This window comes from Equus przewalskii, chromosome 1, assembly GCF_037783145.1.
Source record: "Equus przewalskii isolate Varuska chromosome 1, EquPr2, whole genome shotgun sequence".
Taxonomy (NCBI): Eukaryota; Metazoa; Chordata; class Mammalia; order Perissodactyla; family Equidae; genus Equus; species Equus przewalskii.
In genome coordinates, this window is record NC_091831.1 from 134,901,651 (window position 1) to 134,921,771 (window position 20,121).

General features: G+C 33.8%; 1 protein-coding gene across 9 annotated transcripts in view; it reads left to right on the forward strand.

Annotated features, from left to right (window-relative positions):
- ZNF280D (zinc finger protein 280D) overlaps window positions 1–20,121 on the forward strand; it is a 117,309-nt gene that overhangs the window by 45,731 nt on the left and 51,457 nt on the right. For all 9 annotated transcript variants that reach the window (XM_070579362.1, XM_070579292.1, XM_070579290.1 and 6 more), the window contains 7 exons: window positions 2,414–2,637; window positions 5,743–5,900; window positions 6,690–6,790; window positions 7,867–8,013; window positions 14,388–14,522; window positions 16,363–16,670; window positions 17,129–17,269. In XM_070579362.1, the coding sequence (XP_070435463.1) occupies window positions 2,414–2,637; window positions 5,743–5,900; window positions 6,690–6,790; window positions 7,867–8,013; window positions 14,388–14,522; window positions 16,363–16,670; window positions 17,129–17,269 (1,214 nt within the window). The remainder of the gene's footprint in view (window positions 1–2,413; window positions 2,638–5,742; window positions 5,901–6,689; window positions 6,791–7,866; window positions 8,014–14,387; window positions 14,523–16,362; window positions 16,671–17,128; window positions 17,270–20,121) is intronic.

Here is a 20,121-nt window from a genome sequence, read left to right on the forward strand (position 1 = left end):
ACTCCAAGGGTTTCCGTGAAGGCCTGGAACCAAATGGGTACTAGGCTGAATAAAAGATGACCAGTTGATCTTGGACCATAGCTCAATCATGCCATCCATGGCTTACTCTGTCCTCCTATAAAGCCTTTAATCTAAGCCTAGTCCTCATTTCTTAAGTTCCTTTCTTGCCTTTTTGATATTTTCTGTAGAATACTTTGCTTTCTTCTTTCTTGCTAAATCTCCTAACCTAGTTCAGTGCACCTATTGTCCATTCTTTGGTTGTCAGTGGTTTATCATTCAGCTATTTTATAGGGATCTGAAATATTGTTTAAAAGATACTGTGAATGAGATTTGTATGTTTATTTTAAAAATCTGATCCTATCTTTCTGTTAAAAAAAAAGCAAAATGGAAGAATGGTAAGCAATTGATCATCTATTATGTGTATCATAATTTATGAGTGTTTTGGTAACTTTAACTTTCATAAATGTACCAGATTAGACATTTCTGAAGAATATAAACCTTACAGCACAGTGTATTGTAGATTAGATTATTTTGTAGGTTTCAGAATAGAATCATGTTTCAAATATGACTCAGAATAACTTCTACAATCTGAAAGCCCAGATTTAGTGTTTGAGTATATAAGATTATCCACGTTCCTAATTAGGGAGACTATTCTATATTGTATCATTTTTGTGCATTATAATTTTTTCCCATTGTTTCTTGAGATCATCCCTATAAGAAAGTTCAGATAAGGTGAGAAGTTTTGTCTACAAAATGATGCTACTGATACACATCATTTGTAGTAAGATGTATTTTGAGTCATCTTTCTAATAGTGCTGATGGATTTACTTTGAACCATCCTTTTCGCCTTTTATCCTTAAAGTGAAAAACACCCTTTTTAAGAAGGAGCTTAGCTTTGTAAAAGTCCTTAGGAATAGTCTGATTTTCCTAAGTTTGAGCTCTTAAATACTATATGTGTCTCAAGAAGAATCTAGAAACATATATAGCAAAACCATTCTCATTTCCCTCTTTTTGTTGTGGTTTCATTTCAACTGTATTTATTCTGAGTGGTAGACTATAGAGGATCATATTGTATTAGAGAACTAATGTATTTATCCTAATTTAGCTTATGGGTGCAACCTTATCTCCTAAACACAAATTATGTTGATTTTTGTGGGTCCATTTTATTCAGTATTTTCCTCCCCTCTCTTTCAGATCTATTTTAGATTTTTTTTTTTTGGTGTTTTTTCCTTTATAGATTTCAAAATTGACCAGTGAACAAAAATAAGTGCAGTTGAAGGAAATGTTGTAGATCTGTCTTGGATCAAAGGCCTAGCTCCCATGTGACACAGAAAGTTTGACCAACGATTGAACATTTCACATTGGCAGGAGAGAAAGTGCATGTTGTTATCTTAGAAATGGAATAGAGTTGTGTTTAGATTTTTGAACTTTCTTATATTGCTACTAATTTACTAAATAATACATTTGGGAAGAGTTTAAGTCAGTTGGTTTATGTTGTAGAAGAATTGTCTGGATGATTTGTTAAAAAGTATAGATTTCTGGGCCCTACCTCTAGACATTATGGTTTGTTGGTCTGAAGTGGGGCCCAGGAAATTAGCATTTTGACAAGCACTTCTAGTTTTTTTTAATACGGGTCTTCCTTGAATTGCCATCTGAGGAAAACTACCTTAGAGACATCCTGCAACTGAAAATTAAGTTTAATAAATGAATTAGTTTTATCTTGTTGGAAAAAAACCTCATGTATGAAGGTGTTTTACATTAGAACCAGTTTATGTGACATCTTGATTTTACTTATGAGGAGCTAAATTTCCCCTTCAAATATTTAAACATTCTAGATTTCAAGATATAACAGTTGAAGTTTTCAAGACGTGACTGATGCTTCTGTCCTTTTTTTTCCCCATACATTTTCTAGCACGCTAAGTCTGGGAAATAGCAGATTAGCTGTGCTCAATGTCCAGTTCTAACCAGATACTATGAAATTTAGTATATCACTTGATAATTAAACATGTACATTGTGGCATGTAAAACTACCCTGCCTTTCTATAGTCTGTCTTGGTATGGCTATGAAATAAATGAATTTAGTTTCGTTCATTTAGATAATATTAAATTACTATTAAATATTTATATCTGAAAAGATAAATTGCAAGGAAAAAGTATTAGATCAATATCCAAGTCCTGGTTTTAAGGTTTTTCTTTTAAAAATTTTTTTGCTTGTTTATTAAGATAATAGATGTTTATTGTTTGAATTTTTTAGAGCATGTGTATGAACCACAAACTTTTGGTGAATATTTTTCCGGATACGTTACCAAGCATAGTTTTAACATGGTCTGGCCTTAGTTGTAAACAAAGAATCATTTTTTGGTAACTATTTCTTTTAAGGGATAAGTAAGGCTTCTGTTTTTTTCTCTTTCAGTACTGTTGTCCAGACATGATAAATAACTTTTTGGGACTGGCTAAAACAGAATTTTCAAGTACAGCAAATAAAAATAAGACTATTGATTCAGAGAAAGGAAAATTGATCATGTTAGTTAATGACTTTTATTATGGAAAACATGAAGGAGATGTCCAGGAAGAACAGAAGACTCACACAACCTTTAAATGCTTCAGTTGCTTGAAAATTCTTAAAAATAATATTAGGTATGTAAATACTTATTTTTATTTCTCTTTGAAAATTGGAATGCTACAAGTAGAAATGTTGTATCTTTATCTTGGATTGTTCTGTCCCATTCTAGATAAGCAATTTTAACACTTTCTACCAAGAATAAAGGTAGAGTCTCTTGTTGAAAAGCTCTTGTCCTTTCTTGTTTTTAGAGTTGACTCCTGGATCCACTTACTTGTATTTCTTTATGATAGCTTAAGAGAAGACAAACTTTATTTCCAGTAAGGCAAAATTAAGTTCTTTTTCCTTTATTATCAGCAATCTAGGAATTTTCATGAGATAATTTTCATTTTTAGCTGCCTTTGAATTTTAGTTTTCTTCATATCACAAGAAGAACCACTTCTTTATCTTTTGTCCAGTTTGACCTTGGCCATACTAATGTTATTTAATACTCAAATCTTTAAATTCATGTTTATCATTTTTAGAACATTTACCTTGCAGGAAAAGTGCTCTTCTTTAGAGAAGTACCAGTTCTAGGAAACATGTCTGCTTTGATTTTAAAATTTAACCCCTTTAAAAATTAGAGAGACTTAATTTCTAGTGGGTTTTTGAAGATTTTATACATGAATGCTTTAAATTTTAGGAATTTGTATTTTGTAATCTTTGAGTTACATGACATATTAGTAGCTGTCATCCTAAATGAGTTAGTAATAAGAACAAAGCAACAAGATTTAATGATTGATATTTTTTATTGGTTATATAGCTTGACATTTATATTATGAAAGGTTGTTTTTCCACTGTTTTATTATAAAAATTTTCAAATATTCAGCAAAGTTTTAAAAATTTTACAGTGGACCCTTGTGTGCTAATCACCTTGATTCTACCATTAACATTTTACTGTATTTGCTTTATCATGTATCTGTTCATTCTTCCTTCAAACTGTTTTTTGTGGAGTTTTTTTGATGCATTTCAAAGTAAATTACAGATATCAGTGTACTTTAGGTGAGAGAGGTGTGTGTGTATATATATATGCCTTTTTATGTTTACCCTTGGTAACTGTTATTTGTAATTAGCATTCTCAGGCACCTATAGGTTACTTCGGGACCCAGCATTTATTTTATTTTCCTGTGAGTTCTTGAGTCCAAAAAGAAGTATAGAAAAATCCTGAAATATACTCTGATATACTCCTATAATAATTATTAATGCTTTGCTTATGATAGTGCTTTATATTTTTCAAAATTTTTTCACGTTATTTCATGTAAATTTTCACATTTCTTTGTTTCCTCTTATCAAACTTCAACTGCCTTCAGTAGCTAATGATCCTTGTAGTTTAACAGAAGAGATATTGTATAACATTTACAATAGAACTCTGTCACCTATTTCCATATTCTTACCATTTTAATAGTAAAATACACCAGAAAAATCATGTTAGTAAATATGGTAAAATGCATAAAAATATGATTGATTGACTTAGTTCCTTGTTATGCTTGAATATTACGTTTATGATAGAAATTATTTCAGCAATAGTTTTTTGTTTTTTCATTTAATATTAGCTCATTTATTATTAAACATGAAAATAAAAAATTCTTCTTTTTATTGTTTCAGACTAGTTACATGTTTCTTAAGTATAGAATATGTAGAAATTGTAAGGTAACAGCATTTGATGACATCCAGGAATTAAGCATTTTTTGAAATACTGATTGTTTAGTAAATGTAACCTTAATGTTAAACATTTCATAATCAAAGAAGTTATATATGTTAAATAATATTTTGCCTTAACAGTAAAAACTGGGAAGGCAAATTGATGTTTGGTAAGAAACTGATAGCTATAGATTTCTGCTCTCTGCCCTGTCAACGTATTGAGTTATGGTATTTTTTTTCCTACATTGGGTGTCACCAAAACAGGTTTATTTTATTCCGTGAACATCCTTGCAAGACGTTTGCTTTTTTGTTTCCCTCATTTCCATCTGTTGGTTTAATGTAGTATGAGCTTCTGATGGGGGCTCATAGAATAATTGAGAGAAAGCTTGCTAGTTAAGAGATTATTTTATATAGATATACTTTAATTGCTTAAAGATGTGAGCTGAAAGTTTAGTGGCTCATGACCTTTTCTCTATATGTAAACATTTAGCCAAGGCTAGAGTTTCTATGGGTGTTTCTAGAGCTGGTGTTAAACTAAGGGAGGACAAAAAGATATTTCAAGGTGTGCCATAACCCGTTCTGAAGAGTAGTATTGTGGAGATATGAAAAAGAGATAAATATTATAACCTTCATGATGATTGCTATTGAGATTGATGACATTATTGCTTGGTTTCAAGATTATTTCCTTTAGAGACTCAAAGTGAGTAATTAGTAGTTGACCCAGTCTGAAAATTGTTATTTTGATTGAATAACTTTACTCTCAAATTTAGCAAAAAGCTTCAGTAAGCTCTTTTAAATAGGTGTTCTCATTTATATTGCACCCTGTGCTGTTGAAGGTCATAGTTCCTTCTCATAAGAAGCCTTTTAGGGAAGCTGAAATAGCAGAATGTAAAACTGAAAAATGGACGTTGCCTACAAAGGGCACAGTCTGCAAGTTAAAATGAACAATCTGTGCTAACAGTAGACCAGTATCATTAAATGAAACAAAAGGTTCTTGTAATTGTAGGCATTAAAATTGCTATTACATGCATTTAGAAACCAAGACACAAGTAAAAATACCAATAATTTGTCTTTTAAGCAGCTGGAATCTATTGTGTATGTTCATGGCCTTAAAGATTTCCCTCTTGACTCTGTAGCTGCGTTTGGTGGTAGGGTTTACTTCCTTTCAGTATTTTATTTAAAAATGTAAATGGTATTTCATGTATGGAAAAGAAGACTGCTGTTTTAGCTTTAAAAAAATGTTTAATAATCTGACATGATTGAGTTAGAGGAAATTAGTGATATTTCAGATTAATTACATTAAGGAATTATTTTAAAAGATAAGAAGATGTTTACTTTACTTAATGAAAATGATTACTAAAGTGCACACTTTTCTAGAAGAAGTTAAAGCTTTTGCAATTTTATTTTGAGTAATATATTTTTAAGATTTAGAGTCTGATACTTATTTGTGAGATTTTTGTTTTTAAATCTGAATTTTTGCACCTGTTGACAATCATTTGTAGGTTTATGAACCACATGAAACACCATTTGGAACTTGAGAAGCAGAGCAGTGAGAGCTGGGAAAACCACACCACCTGCCAGCATTGCTACCGTCAGTTTCCCACACCGTTTCAACTGCAGTGTCACATTGAAAGTACACACACGCCCCATGAATTTTCTAGTAAGTTACAATTTCATTTAAGTATTGAATATTATTGATTTTGACAATATAAACTCTGAGAAAACCTTAAGAAGCCTGTTAGAAAGATAAGAATAAGAAAAAGAGTTCAGAGTTTGAGGGCAAATTTGAAAAAGTTGTTTTAATTTGTATGAACTTTTAAACAAAATTAGTCACTAAAATTAAAGTCCCTCTTGTAAATAATTCCTTAAGATAAATAACCTGTGTATTCTAAGTGGGGGACTAAATTAGAAGCCTCAGATCATAGTTTTCAAATATAAAATCAATGCCTTTCATTTAAACCTTAATAAGAAAAGTGACTACAATGGTAGTTAAAATTACAGATCTTGGAGCTGAGCAGCTTCGGTTCAAATCCCAGCTCTGCCTCTTACTGCAGCTATATGATCACAGGCAAGTTACCTAATATTTGAATAATTGGGATAATAGAAATACTTGCTTCATAGTGTTGTTATGGGAATTAAGTGAGTTAAAGGTAAGTAAAAGTACTGAGAACTGTGCTTGACACACAGTTAACAACTGTTTAACTGTTCACCACCACCACTACCAGTACTACTACTACTGTTATTATTGTTGTTGTTGATATAGATGTATAAAGTGAATTTTATATATATATATCTTTGTTTGTCTCAAGAGAATACTTTTTAAAAAAATTGAGGTACAATTGACATGTAACATTATATTAGTTTTAGGTATACAACATAATGATTTGATATTTGTGTGTATATGTGTATCTTAAAATGGTGTAATATCTTTTTTTCACCCCACTTTTAGCTATTTGCAAAATCTGTGAATTATCATTTGAAACAGAGCATATTCTTTTACAACATATGAAGGACAATCATAAACCCGGTGAAATGCCATATATTTGTCAGGTATACACATATTTTATTGTATGTATATGTACGATAATACATGTGTATGTATGATAATACATGTGTATGTATGTATTGTATGAATAAATATGTATACACATTTATTTTTAGTGTTTGGTTTGTTTTCTGTTGTTTTGGTTACAAGATTTAAATCTGTTAGGGCATGGGTCAGCAAATTTTTTTCTATCAAGGGCCAGATGGTAAATATTTTGGCTTTGAGGGTCATATGGTCTCTGTTGCAACTAATCAACTCTACTCTTGTAGCATAAAGGCAGCCATAGACAATAAGTAAATGAGTGAATGTGGCTATGTTTGAATAAAACTTTATTTATGAACGCTGAAATTTGAATTTCGTAAAATTTTTATGTCATGAAATATATTATTTTTCTAACTATTTAGGTAAAATTGGTTACTAAAATTAAAATCCCTCTTACAAATGATGTATTAGTACAAATTCCCCTGGCGTAACTCATGTGTTGTATGTAGGGTCAGCAGAGAGTTGGAATTGGCCCACAGGTTGTTTGCCCACCTCTGCACTGGACAAAGAAAAGCACTGTGGGAGAAAGACAAACATATGGACTTACCTTACCATGTAGGGAAGAATGTAGGCATACAAGGGACATTGAAATACTTTCAGTTACAGAGAACCCTACCAGAAGGCTTTGGGACTAGTATTTTTGCAGAATTTGAAGGAGTAGGAAAGCTAGATAAAAATAAATTGCCACTGCCATAGCCTGGAGGCCATTTATAATCTAAAGGAAGATGGTATTTTATGTAGCAGAAAAAATTTTATAGGACAGAGGTGTCAGAGCTTGAAAATTCAAGTCAAGATAGAAGGTGATAGATAAAAAGATCTGATAAAAAGAAGGATGTCTAGTTATCTTTTGGGCCCTTTGAAAGAAAGCTTTTCTATCTCAAAGATTATTTGTGTTTGTATTAATGGGATTCTTGGTTATGTAGACATCAGAGCTGGATTAGTAGTATGTAATGTTCTTCTAAACAAATGACGCTGTTACTTTGTTATTACATATCCTCATAAATTTTCAAGTTAATCTAAACTTTCTTTTTATTTGTAGGTTTGCAATTATAGATCATCATCATTTTCTGATGTAGAAACTCATTTTAGAACATCTCATGAAAACACTAAGAACTTGCTATGTCCATTTTGCCTCAAAGTTATTAAAATTGCAACACCCTATATGCATCATTATATGAAGCATCAGGTGAGAGTTACCCGTTCTTCTTTGTTCATGTTGTTTTAGAGAAAAGATGGATTATGACTTAGAACATTGCTTAGGTTTGCTGTAAAAGGGAAGCAGTGTTGTTCCAAATGACACAATTAATTTGCAATTTATACTGAATTACTTGTGAAACTTCCACTTTTCCATGCTTCCTTTCTGGTGATGTTGTGGCTCATAAATGAAAATGCTGAAAGATATCTAGAAATAGGAGACCTAGGATTGTGGGAAAAAAGGGAAAGTAAGTGGAATATCTAAAGGATCGGATATTTCAGGGTCTAAGAGTGGGTATGGGAATGATTTTGAGAGTAGTTATCAGGATCAGGGGAAGATGGATTTGAACTGAGAAAGAAAAGACCGAGGAGTCAGAATCTTGTTTTCCTCTTTCTCTTCAAACTTTATTTCTACTTTCTAGCCCCCTTATTATGAGAAGACATGTTATCATCAATGACCAGGAGTGGTTTTTTTATAGCTGCCAGTAATAAAGGAAACAGTAATAACACTTTCTGCTCTATATATGAACTCTGCCAAAGAACTATATTTAGATCATAACTTGTTTTGTGGATGACTTTAGCCAGTTCTGATATGTAATTTTTGGGGCCCAGTATTAGTACTTATCACCTTCTCTTGAATTCTGGTGTTACGCTTACTGGTTCTTTTCCCACAGCAGTTAAACTTTGTGGTGGAAACTTTTATGTAACACTAATCCTGTTCTTGAGTGCTTGAAAGAGCAACAGTACCTTTGCCAAAATCAGAAGTCAATGGATTTACTGAATCTGAAATATAAACAAGTTTTTCTACCTCACTAATCAGCTCATTACATTTTCTTATTATTGATTACATTGGCATGCCAATTTATTCAGTATTTGTTGCTCACTTTGCTTTCAGTTCCAGTCATTAGATAATGATGAAATTGACTTTTTTTTTTCTTTTTTTTTTTTCCTGGGAAAGATTGGCCTTGAACGAACATCTGTTGCTAGTCTTCCTCTTTTTTTTTTTTTCTGCTTTAAGAAGATTAGCCCTGAGCTAACATCTCTGCCAGTCTTCCTCCGCTTTATATATGGGTTGCTGCCACAGCATGGCTGATGAATGGTGTAGGTCCGTGCCTGGGATCTGAACCCATGAATCCAGCCTGCCAAAGCAAAGTATGCCGAATTTAACCACTACACCATGGGACCAATCCCTGACTTGTGTTTTTTAATTGGGAAACATCATTGAAGTAGAATTTCCAAATGAATTTGGGATCACCCATGTTGTGACTGGGATGCTAGCCATCCTTGAGAAGTTCTCACAGGATCTTTCTATTCTAGGTTTCCCCAACAATATACCGTCAGGTATTAATACATGTTTCCCCCCAAATTCTTAACTGGTAAATAAATTTGGTAAATGCCTTTGTTGTTAGTGCCATCAAGTCAATTCTGACTCCTAGGGACCCTGTGTACAGCAGAGTGGAACCCTTTTTGTGCCACCGTCTCACCTTTCAGGGCTGTATCAGACAGTGCTCTTCTGCTGTTCATAGGGTTTTCATGGCCTACTTTTTTGGGAAGTGGATGGTCAGGTCCTTCTTCCTAATCTGTCTTAATCTGGAAGCTCCACTGAAACCTGTCCACCATGGGTGATCCTACTCATATTTGAAATACTGATGGCATAGCTTTCAACATCACGGCAGTGCGCAGCCACGACAGAATGACAATTGACAGAAGAGTAGTGTGGTTCCCTGACCGGGAAACTGACAGCAGCTGTGGCGGTGAGAGCTCCAAATCTTAACCACTAGACCACCAGGGCTGGGTGGTAAATGCCTAGCTTTACAAAATCAAGCAATTTTGTTTGTCTGCTTTTTAAAATAGGACTTCTTAGAGCTTTAAAAATGCTAATACATTATAAATCTCCAAGCAAGGAAAAAAGAATTAGACAGAATGAGAACAGTCTAAGGGAACTCTAGGACAATATCAAGCACACTAACATTCGTGTTATAGGTGTCCCAAAAGGAGAAGAGAGAGACAAAGGGGCAGAAAATTTATTTGAAGAAATAATAGCTGAAAATTTTCCTAACCTAAGGAAGGAAACGGACATCCAAGTACAGGAAGCACAGAGAGCTCCAAACAAGATAAGCCGAAAGAGGCCCACAGCAAGACACATTATAATTAAGATGTCCAAAATTAAAGATAAAGAGAGAATTGTAAAAGCAGCAAGAGAAAGGCAACAAGTGACATACAAAGGAAAGCTCATAAGGCTATCAGTGGATTTCTCAGCCGAAACCCTACAGGCAAGAAGAGAATGGCATGATATATTTAAAGTGCTAAAAGGAAAAAACCTACAGCCAAGAATACTCTGTCCATCAAGGTTGTCATTCAGAATGGAAGGAGAGATAAAGAGCTTCCCAGACAAGCAAAAATGAAAGGAGTTTATCACGAAGTAACCCATTCTACAAGGAATGCTGAAGGGACTTATTTAAGTGGGAAAGCAATCAACACAAATAGGGATAAAAAAATTACCGATGAACCCCCCCAAAAACCAGGCAATAAAATCACTGAATTTTATATATAGTAAAAGTATAGTAAAGGTAAAAATGTAGTAAAGGTAGCAAACCAGCCACCTGTGAAGATAATATGAAGGTTAAATGACAAAAGTACTGAAATTACCTATTTCAATGATAAGAGGGTAATGGGTAGACACACAAAACAAGAGATTAGATATGATTCCAAGCAAGGGATATAGTATGTCTTGTACCCCAAATTTATTTGGCCATTCAACCCTTTATTTGCACGATACGTGTTAACATTTCTTGGGGAACAGAATTTGGGAAACACTATTCTTGGTACTCTATATGTCATCTTTGGCCTCTAGTTTTGAAAGGGCAAATGAGATATAAAACTGTGGTTCTCTTTCATTATGAGGCTTTTCACGTAATTTTTCCCATATGCTTTGCTGAGCTCCAGAATGAGATGTAATCGTAGGAAGAAGGAGAATTATGAAAGAGATGTGTGGGTCTACTATATGGGTTATGTGATTTATTATTAGTTTTTATACCCTGAGTTTTATGTCTTAACTTGCTATGGGTGCCCAATTTTCTTTTTTGCTTATTTGGAGTACCTAGGAGGTAGACGGCCAGTAGTAAAGAGGGGAAAATTTATTAATAAGAAAAATCAGGTGGCCCTCAGGGTATTTACAATTTGTGTAATTATTTACAAAAGGCTGGAAAACTATAGCTGAGCAAGATTATAAACTTGTAATTGAGATGACATTATTAGTACGACAATTAAGACAGTAAGAATTGTTGACTCTGGCTCATTTTGTTGTCTTTGAAGACTTTGGTTGTGACTTTTTTAAAGAGGTTATATTATTAAGTCTTGTGTGATTTTAGAGCTAACAACCCAGTTTGTATGACTTTTAAGAAATAATGAAAGTGATTTCGGATGTGTTAAATATGCTTCTTAGATCTTTAATACAAACACTAAGCAATTAGCATAAGCAGTCACTTACCTTATGGCAGCAGTACATGGTTTACATGCATTGTCTTGTTTAATCCGCACAGTCACCCTATGTATATTATTATTTCTAATTTATAGATAAGGAAACAAAGTTTTAGAGAAAGTAACTTGTCCAATGTCATGTTACCTAATAAAAAGCAGAGTTAATATTTAGCTTCTGAACCCAAGCTTTTACTGCTCTACCGCAGAGTCAGATTTCACAGCGATATTTAGATCTAAGGGCAGAAATTACATACAGTCAGAATTAGCCTCAAATCTCTCTAAGTCTCCCAAACAATGTAGAATGCTTGCCAAAAAGTTTAGCAGTTATTTCTCTACCCTTAGAGTAGGTCACTATTTCTTTAGTTGAACATCATGTTATTAAAAAATGTACTGTATCTTTATCACCCTTAGTATATCGAAATGCACGCATATGCAAGAAAGATGTGCAAGACTTGTGACCAACTAAGAAAATAGTAGATAAATGCGTTCTATCTCAGGGCTCTGGACAAATGTTCATTGAATGGAATGACAGACATTTTGAACTAGTTAAATTGTACCTGCTGCTCATATGCACCTTCTCTGTCAGTCTTTTGCGTTCTGTCTCACTGTCCATTTATTTAACAAATATTTATTGAGTGCCTTACTATTTTCCAGGGGCCGTTTTAGGTATTATATAGCAGTGAACAAAACAAAGTTCGTGCCCTCTGGATTTGTGTTATAGTAGAGAAGGATAATAAATATATGTGTGTTTGTGTTTGAATGTATATGCGTGCTAGCTGATAAGTACTGTGGAAGGAAAATGCGGAGGATAGGGAGTACCAAGGATTGGGGAGGTGTTGGGAGTGGAGGAGTGGTTCCTATTTTGTATTTAGGGTGGTCAAAAAAAGGCCTCTCTGTAGGAAATAAAGGAGTAAGCCATGTGGAAATCTGGGAGAGGTAACATTAGTGTAGGCAGTGAAGTAAGTACACCTGGGGGACTCAAAGAACAGCAAAGAGGCCAGTATGGCTGGAGCAGAGTAAACTAATAAAAGGAAAAGTAGTTGGAGATAAGGTTGTTGCAACAGAATGTAAGCCAGCTCATGTACAGCCTTGTAAACTAGAATCAGGACTTTGGAAAGCCATTGGAGCATTTTAAGCATGTGAAAGATCTGCCGTGTTTTAAGATCATTGGTATCTGTGGGGACAACAGACCATAGGGAGGAAAGAACATGACAGAAAGAAGGTAGGAGATGGTTATAGTAGCCCAGGTGAGTGGCTTGGACCAGTTTGGTAGCAGTGGTCAGAGGTAATCAGAAGTGGAAAGATCATGAAAGTTTCTGAAGTAGAGCTGACAGGTTTTATTAATGGGCTGGATATGGCAGAGAAAAGAACAGATTTTTTTTTAGGCAGCAAGGTAGGGAGGAAATCCAGAATTCAATTTTGTCCATGTTGATTTGAGATGCATATTAGACATCAAGTAGTGATGTCAAGTAAGCAGTTGGATAGATGGTATTTAAAGCCATGAAACTGAATGAGGTAACCTAGGGAGTGATTATAGATAGAGAAAAGATTTCTGGGAACTGGATTCTGGAGAACTTTCTTTCTGTTCTGTTGTTTTAGTATTTGTTTCTTGGCCAAGCTTTCTCTTTGCTTCTCTTCCTTGAGCACATATAAGGAAATTTGTTTAATTTGCCAGTACCTGCGATATAATCCAAGGCACCACACTTTAAAATAATCTTAAAATGTAGCTAGAATAGTGATACAAACACATTATATTTATATATTGCTTTGAACTTTGTAAAGAACTTAGGGAATGCCTGCTGTGTGCTAGGTACCTCCCAGGATATTATCTTGTTTGAATTCTATAAATAATTAATTGTATTTAAATGGAAATAGTGATATGTCTGGCAGATTGCAGCTTTAGAGAAAACATTCTTTTGTATTTATATGTTGTTTAAGTTTATATATGTATGTATATACATATATATAATTTTTACATTAATGAGAGCATGTAGGTAAAGATTGTAGTTGATATTCTGTAGTAGAGAGAACACTGGACAGGAGTCTGGCAATGTCACTAACTAGCTAAGGGGAAATGATTTAGATTTTTCTTGGGTCCCGTTTCCCATCTGTAGAATAATAGCAGGATTGGGTTTGAGGAGGGACTCAGTCAAGAGGTCTCAATGAGTAAGTAGATTGGAAATAATTGTCCTGATTTATGCCTCCATATCCACACTGTCCAATGTAGAAGCCACTAGCCACATGTGGCTATTTAAATTAAAATTAATTAAAAGTAAATAAAATTAAAAAGTACGTTCCTCATTTGTATTTGGTACATTTCAGGTGCTCAGTAACCACATGTGGCTAGTAGCTACCATATTGGACAGTGCAGTTCAAGAACATTTTCATCATTGCAGAAACCTTTATTAGATAGCACTGCTTTATGCAACCATTTCTATAACAACCGTCTTTGAAATGTCTGGTTAGGTGTTTGAGTTTCTTATACCAACTTGTCAATCAATTGGAAATAGCAAAAATTAAAAGGAACTTACTTTTTTCCAGGATAAAAACATACTATAACTCATTTTCACAGTATCATGTGTGTAAATACATTAAAATTACAATTAAAAGAGCTATCACACCACTATTGAGAGAACTTTCATTAGAACCTATTGATACAACTTACATGTTCAGTTTTTGTATAGTAACAGATATTTTTGAAACTCAAATACTAATGCAAAGAATTTTAAGAAATGAAATAATATTTTACTGTTGTTTATGATAGGAGATGTAATATACTAGTTTTAAAATTATTTAGGTGTCATTAAAATTAAATCAGAGGAGTTTCAGGACACAGGATTTGTGGTTGCAGAAGTTATTTTCTCCCTTTTTCTGTTTTCTAAACAGAAAAAAGGAATACATCGTTGTACAAAATGCAGACTGCAGTTTTTGACATGCAAAGAGAAAATGGATCACAAGACTCAGCATCATCGAACATTTATAAAACCTAAACAACTAGAAGGATTGCCTCCCGGAACAAAAGTCAGTTCAAATATGTTTTATTTTAACATTTTGTGTGATAATAGAAGTTAACTCCTGCCTGGTTTTGTCTATTGAATATAGTACTTTAAAAAATGATTTCTGATTTTTATTGAGACTTTAATTTTGGGTTTTATCATTCTTATGTTTAGGGAAAAACTTAACCATTGTTTTTTGGTCACTAATGTGTACCATGCTAGAGTGGTATTCCTTTGTAACAAGTGCTACTAGATTAGCTGTTCCCTGGGTCGGTGTGTTGTGTCAATATTATCTAGACTATTTTTGAGCTATTCCAGTTGGCAGTATATATGTCAGTTTTATATGCTAACTTATAAGATGCTTGAGATTAGGAATCATGTTTTATTTTTCAGCGTCTGGTCTAGTGCCTTGAATGCCATAGGTTCTCAGATGTTTATTGAAGTTGTTATTACTGAGTCTGCTCTCAGAGAAGCAAGTTCTGTTGCTGGATAGCATTATGTTTTAAGTGAGCAAACACATGTCTGACTGCATACTGATGATTGTAATTTACTTTTCCCTTTTTGCCTTATATACCTCTGTTTTCTCTGACTTCTTTATGTACAGTCAGGTCTTGAATATTTGCTCCAGTGGAGGGAAACAGAGGCATGGATAATCCAAAGTGAAATAATCCCCAAAACATTTATATTTGGCTTTGGGTACTTTCCTTTGAATGTGGGTATGTCTGTTATTTGAATTAACTAAAACAATGTAAAGCCATGCTCTGAAGACCTAGAGCAAGAGAAGCTATCCAGCATCCTTCCCTGCAATCCATTCATTCCATGCTGGGACTAGACATGCAGAGCACTAATGTAAGCAGTGCTGTCCTCTCTCATATTTTCCCTTATTAATAATAATAGTAATAATACTATTAATAATAATGATACTAAATGTTTTTATAGCACCTTAGAATTGGGCTTTTGGTATGCCTTTTCTTACATTCTATTATTTAATCTATACAACAATCCAGTGCGGTAGACAAGGCAGGTATTACCCCATATTGTAGATAAAGAAGCTTAGAGAGGATAAGTTACTTACTCGAGGTCACATGGCTAGGAAGGAGTAGTATGAGATTTAACATCAGGTCTTTTGATTTCTGGTCCACTGCTTTTGTATGATACCAAAGCACGTGTATTTCATACAACTTCCCCATAAGCTGGTCCTCAAATACTGGGGAAAGTATAGTCAAATGATTATTGAGAATGTTGGTAGGCATTTGTGTTTTCCACTGTCAACCAAGAAATATAATTTCTAAATATTAAATAACTTCTATATTAGTTCCCTTTAAGGAAATTATAAATATCATTAAACTCTCAATGCAGTTTAATGAATTGATATAACCCTACCTTTCCATAACCTTTGCAAATATAAATCCTGCCCACTGAGCAAGAAGATGTCATATTTCCTGTAGATCTGTTTGTTTTATGGTTGCTGAAGGGTAATGCAGGCCTTTTTAAAGTTATTTTTCAGGCTTTGAGATTTAAATTTTGACCTGCGTTTGTGAAATTTTTAGTTATATCAGAGCATAAAAATAGCTATGGAATATGCTCTTTTAATATTCATAATTTGCATTAACTCCTAATTATCCATTAATAACTGTTAACATATAACTGATATCAATACAAAATGTAATGTTACAGATGAATAAATATCAAGTTTAATTTCATCTAATTGGTTAACATTTAGCGTAAATGGAAGACTTATCCAATTATAGCTCATACTTGCTCTTTTCAACATACTTGATGTTTAACTTTTTGTTATACAGTGATATTTTAATGCTAATGCAAGGATTAATTTTCTAAAGCAAATATTGTCTTCCTTTTTTTAGGTTACTATTCGAGCTTCAGTTGGACCTCTTCAATCAGGATCTTCAACTACACCTTCCATTAGTGCAAGCACTTCTACCCTTCAGCTCTCACCTCCGAGGACTAAAAATATACCTGCTAAAAATCCCACAAAGTCTAACCCAAGTAAACCTAATCCAACTAAATCCAATGCAAGTAAACCTAATGCAAGTAAGCCTAATGGAAATAAATCTAAATACAAATCAAAAATCTCTAATATGCAAAAAAAGCAAAGCTCATTGGCTAGTAGCAATAAAAAAAGTAAAGTCAATACAGCATTGAGGAACTTAAGGTAATCTTTTATTCCTGATATACAATACTAATTTAATCTTAAGTACGAAAGCTTTATTTAATTACCTTTATTTAATTTACCCTATTACACAACTTTCTTGTACATTAATATGCTATCACAGCATAAAGGCCAAGCAAATAATAAAAAGGTATTATTTTTACAACCGTTGAACAGTACTTGAATTACTATGTTTTTTCTATAAGATTCATCTCTTACACTGGTATTATATGTTGTACTTAGATCTTTTGATGTTTAAGTTAGTTAATTTAATCCCTTTTATTCCAAAACATTACACTTATTCTAACTGTTGTTCCACAGCACGGTTTCAAGTTACAAGACTCTGTTTAAAGACGTTAATTTAAACACCTTGGCTTTAATTAAGAGAACATTAATAAGGCTTCCCTTTATTATTTTTGTTTTAAAATATATTTTTATTATTTTCTTTATATCTCTATAAGGTATCGTCGGGGAGTACACAAGTGCATTGAGTGTTGTTCTGAAATAAAAGATTTTGCAAACCACTTTCCTACATATGTCCACTGTAGTTTTTGCAGATACAACACCAGCTGTAGCAAAGCCTATGTTAATCATATGATGAGGTAAGATGAGTTAAACAGCTATAATTAACAATTACAGTTATAGTTCAGCAAGTTTATTTTTTGAAAACAGTTATCCTATTAGAAGCCAATTTTTCTCTTCAAGGATCTAAAAGCAGGGAATTTCTAGGATAACACTTGGTACTATTTTCCAGCATTGTAACTCATAAAATTGCCGGAACTAAAATTGTAAGAACAGTTGGACTAATGAAATTAGGATAGGTCTGTTAGGGAAATAGTTTTCTTATGGGAATTTTTTTTTTCTATGGAACTTTCAAAAATGGTTATTATTATTACTTTTGTTTGATGAGAAAGATTCACCCTGAACTAACATCTGTTGCCAGTCTTCCTCTATTTTGTGTGTGGGTCCACGCCTGGGAACTGAACCTGAGCCACCAAAGCAGAGTGTGTTGAACTTAACCACTAGGCCATGGAACTGGGCCCCCAAAATGGTTATTTTCAAAGATAAAAATTTAAATGTTTTAAATATATTTACCAAACAAATACATGTAATCTCATGAGTGTTATTCTCTTCAAAGCAGTTACTTTGAGAGACTCCTCCAGGATTTTCAGTGATGTTAGGAACTTTATTGGTTGCGTTTCTCTCTTTCTCTAACCCATCTGTCTGTCCATCCATCAAGCCGTCTGTCCTTACATTCATGCAGTGAAATGAGAGACTATTCCAGTCGTGATGCCACTGTTGCAATTCTTTTCTATTAATTCGTTCAACTTAGATTATTTGAGTACCTAGTATTCCTCTATGCGGAGAAAGTTTTCACAGCCCATATTACCTTTGTTTGTATCTCAGCAGTAGGAGCATCCTTCAGGATGGATTTTTATTTAAAAAAAAAAAAGCCAAAAATTGTTCAGATATAAACCAGTTAGGTTGATTATTGAGGTGGTTTCTTTTTTTTAAAGTTAGAATTAAAATATAACTAATAAAAGTGATTTTCTTACAGATCATAACATGACATCTATGTTGCTTTCTGGTCATTATCAGCTACTCCTTTCAAGGATTCTCCTACCTTTCTTGATGGTTTCAGTACTCCTCTCACAGTTTTCTCCCATTGATGATTAGCCTGACCTCATATATACCTTGACTTCTTTAGTGCCAGCACTTCACATCAACTCTTAAGTTATTGTACCCCTTCCTTACCACAGTACCATTTTAATCTCCTCATATATACTGTTCATTTCTTTTGAATTCCCATTACCCTGTGACTTTCAGGCCTTTAGCTCCTTTTTGTAGTTCAGTAGCACCTGTCTAACTTCATAGTCAACCTCATCCGTAAGGTCATCCGTTTTGATTGCTGCTTTGTTTTTGTTCTAGAATCCTTCACACCTTTTGTCGTGCTCACCTGGCATAAAAGCCAAGGTGAGACTCGGACATCTTCATCTTACGAACTTTATGCTCAGTTCTAGACTACCAACATGGTGCTTGATTCAATCAGCTCTGACTTCATGATCTTTAGCTTTGATTGGGTCCTATCTTTTTATTTTTAAATACTTATTTATTTCTACCTACAATGTCTTTTAAAACCTTTTTCAGTACACTAAAGATTTTATTTTAGTCTCTTAGTTGTTAACCTGGGCTGCTAATTACTCAGTTGGAGGTCATCCTTTTAATTAATCTTTTCAACCTGAAATTTTTTTCCTGTTTTTTTTCTTCATCCAGACCTTGATCTCAGAAATCAAGCATGTTCTGCTTCTCCAAAGTTAACCCTGTCCCTTATCTCCTCTAGTTCTTCCGCAGCCTTATTCAGTTAACTTGTAACTTCATCTTTTCTATCAGCTAGGTTCCTTCTGCTTACAAACATTTTTTTTTTTAAGATGAGGGAGATTTATTCCTACTGCTTGCTTTCCTTATTTCTAGTCTTCCCCTTACCATCAAGATTTGCAAAAAGTGTTTGTTACTAGTTTATTTGTGATTCATTTCTCTACCCTTTAATTTGAGTATCATCCCCATCTACTAACACTGCCCTTTAAAGATTAACTGTCATGTACTTACCACCATATTTGTTCACTTTTGTTCATTCTTACTACTCCGTGACTTCTTAGAGTATTTGACATTGTTGTCACTCTCTTCTGAAACTTTCCTCATCAGCTTCTGTTAAACTGTTGTCTCTATTTTTCTTCTGCCTTTTTGGCTACTTCTCTGTGTCATTGCCTTTTCTTCCTTCAACTCTTTTTTGTCTCTTTACCTTTCCTTTCTTGATAATATAACCACTGTCACTTTTCCCTTTCAACTTTAAATCTTTCAGTTTCAATCCTTAGTTTTCCTGAGATCCAGCTCTGCATTTCTAACTATTTTATGGTTATTTTAACCTTTGACTCACTGGCATCTAAAACACGAATAAGCAAACATTATCATCTTTCCAGAATTCACACACCTAGCACCCAGATACTCTTTCAGGGCATCATTTGTGTGACTGTGGAACACCAGCTAGAAATAATTTGTCCTAAGTTTCTTAAGCTCATAAAGTTCTCTTGATCTGCCACTGTGCGTCATGGCTTCCTGGGACTCCACCTTCTATAATCTGCTGCTCTGCCTCCCAGCTACTACAGTGGTGTACACGTCTATTCCATTTCCTCTAAACTAGGCCCAGGCATCCTTTCCCCCAGTATACTTCTGTGTGGAAAATCTCTTATTCTTGACAAATACATGGCTGCCCAAATGGGGCTTTAATTCTGCCCTTAATTTATAGGGGATCAAATTGGAAAATATTTTGTTTTCTTAATCCAAGGATCACTCTGCCCTTCCCTCTTCCGTTTATCATAGGTTTTCCACCTGTCCTGTAGAACCTCCAAATCCATTCTATTCCAAAATTTCCAGTTAGCCCTACTCCGTTTAGACC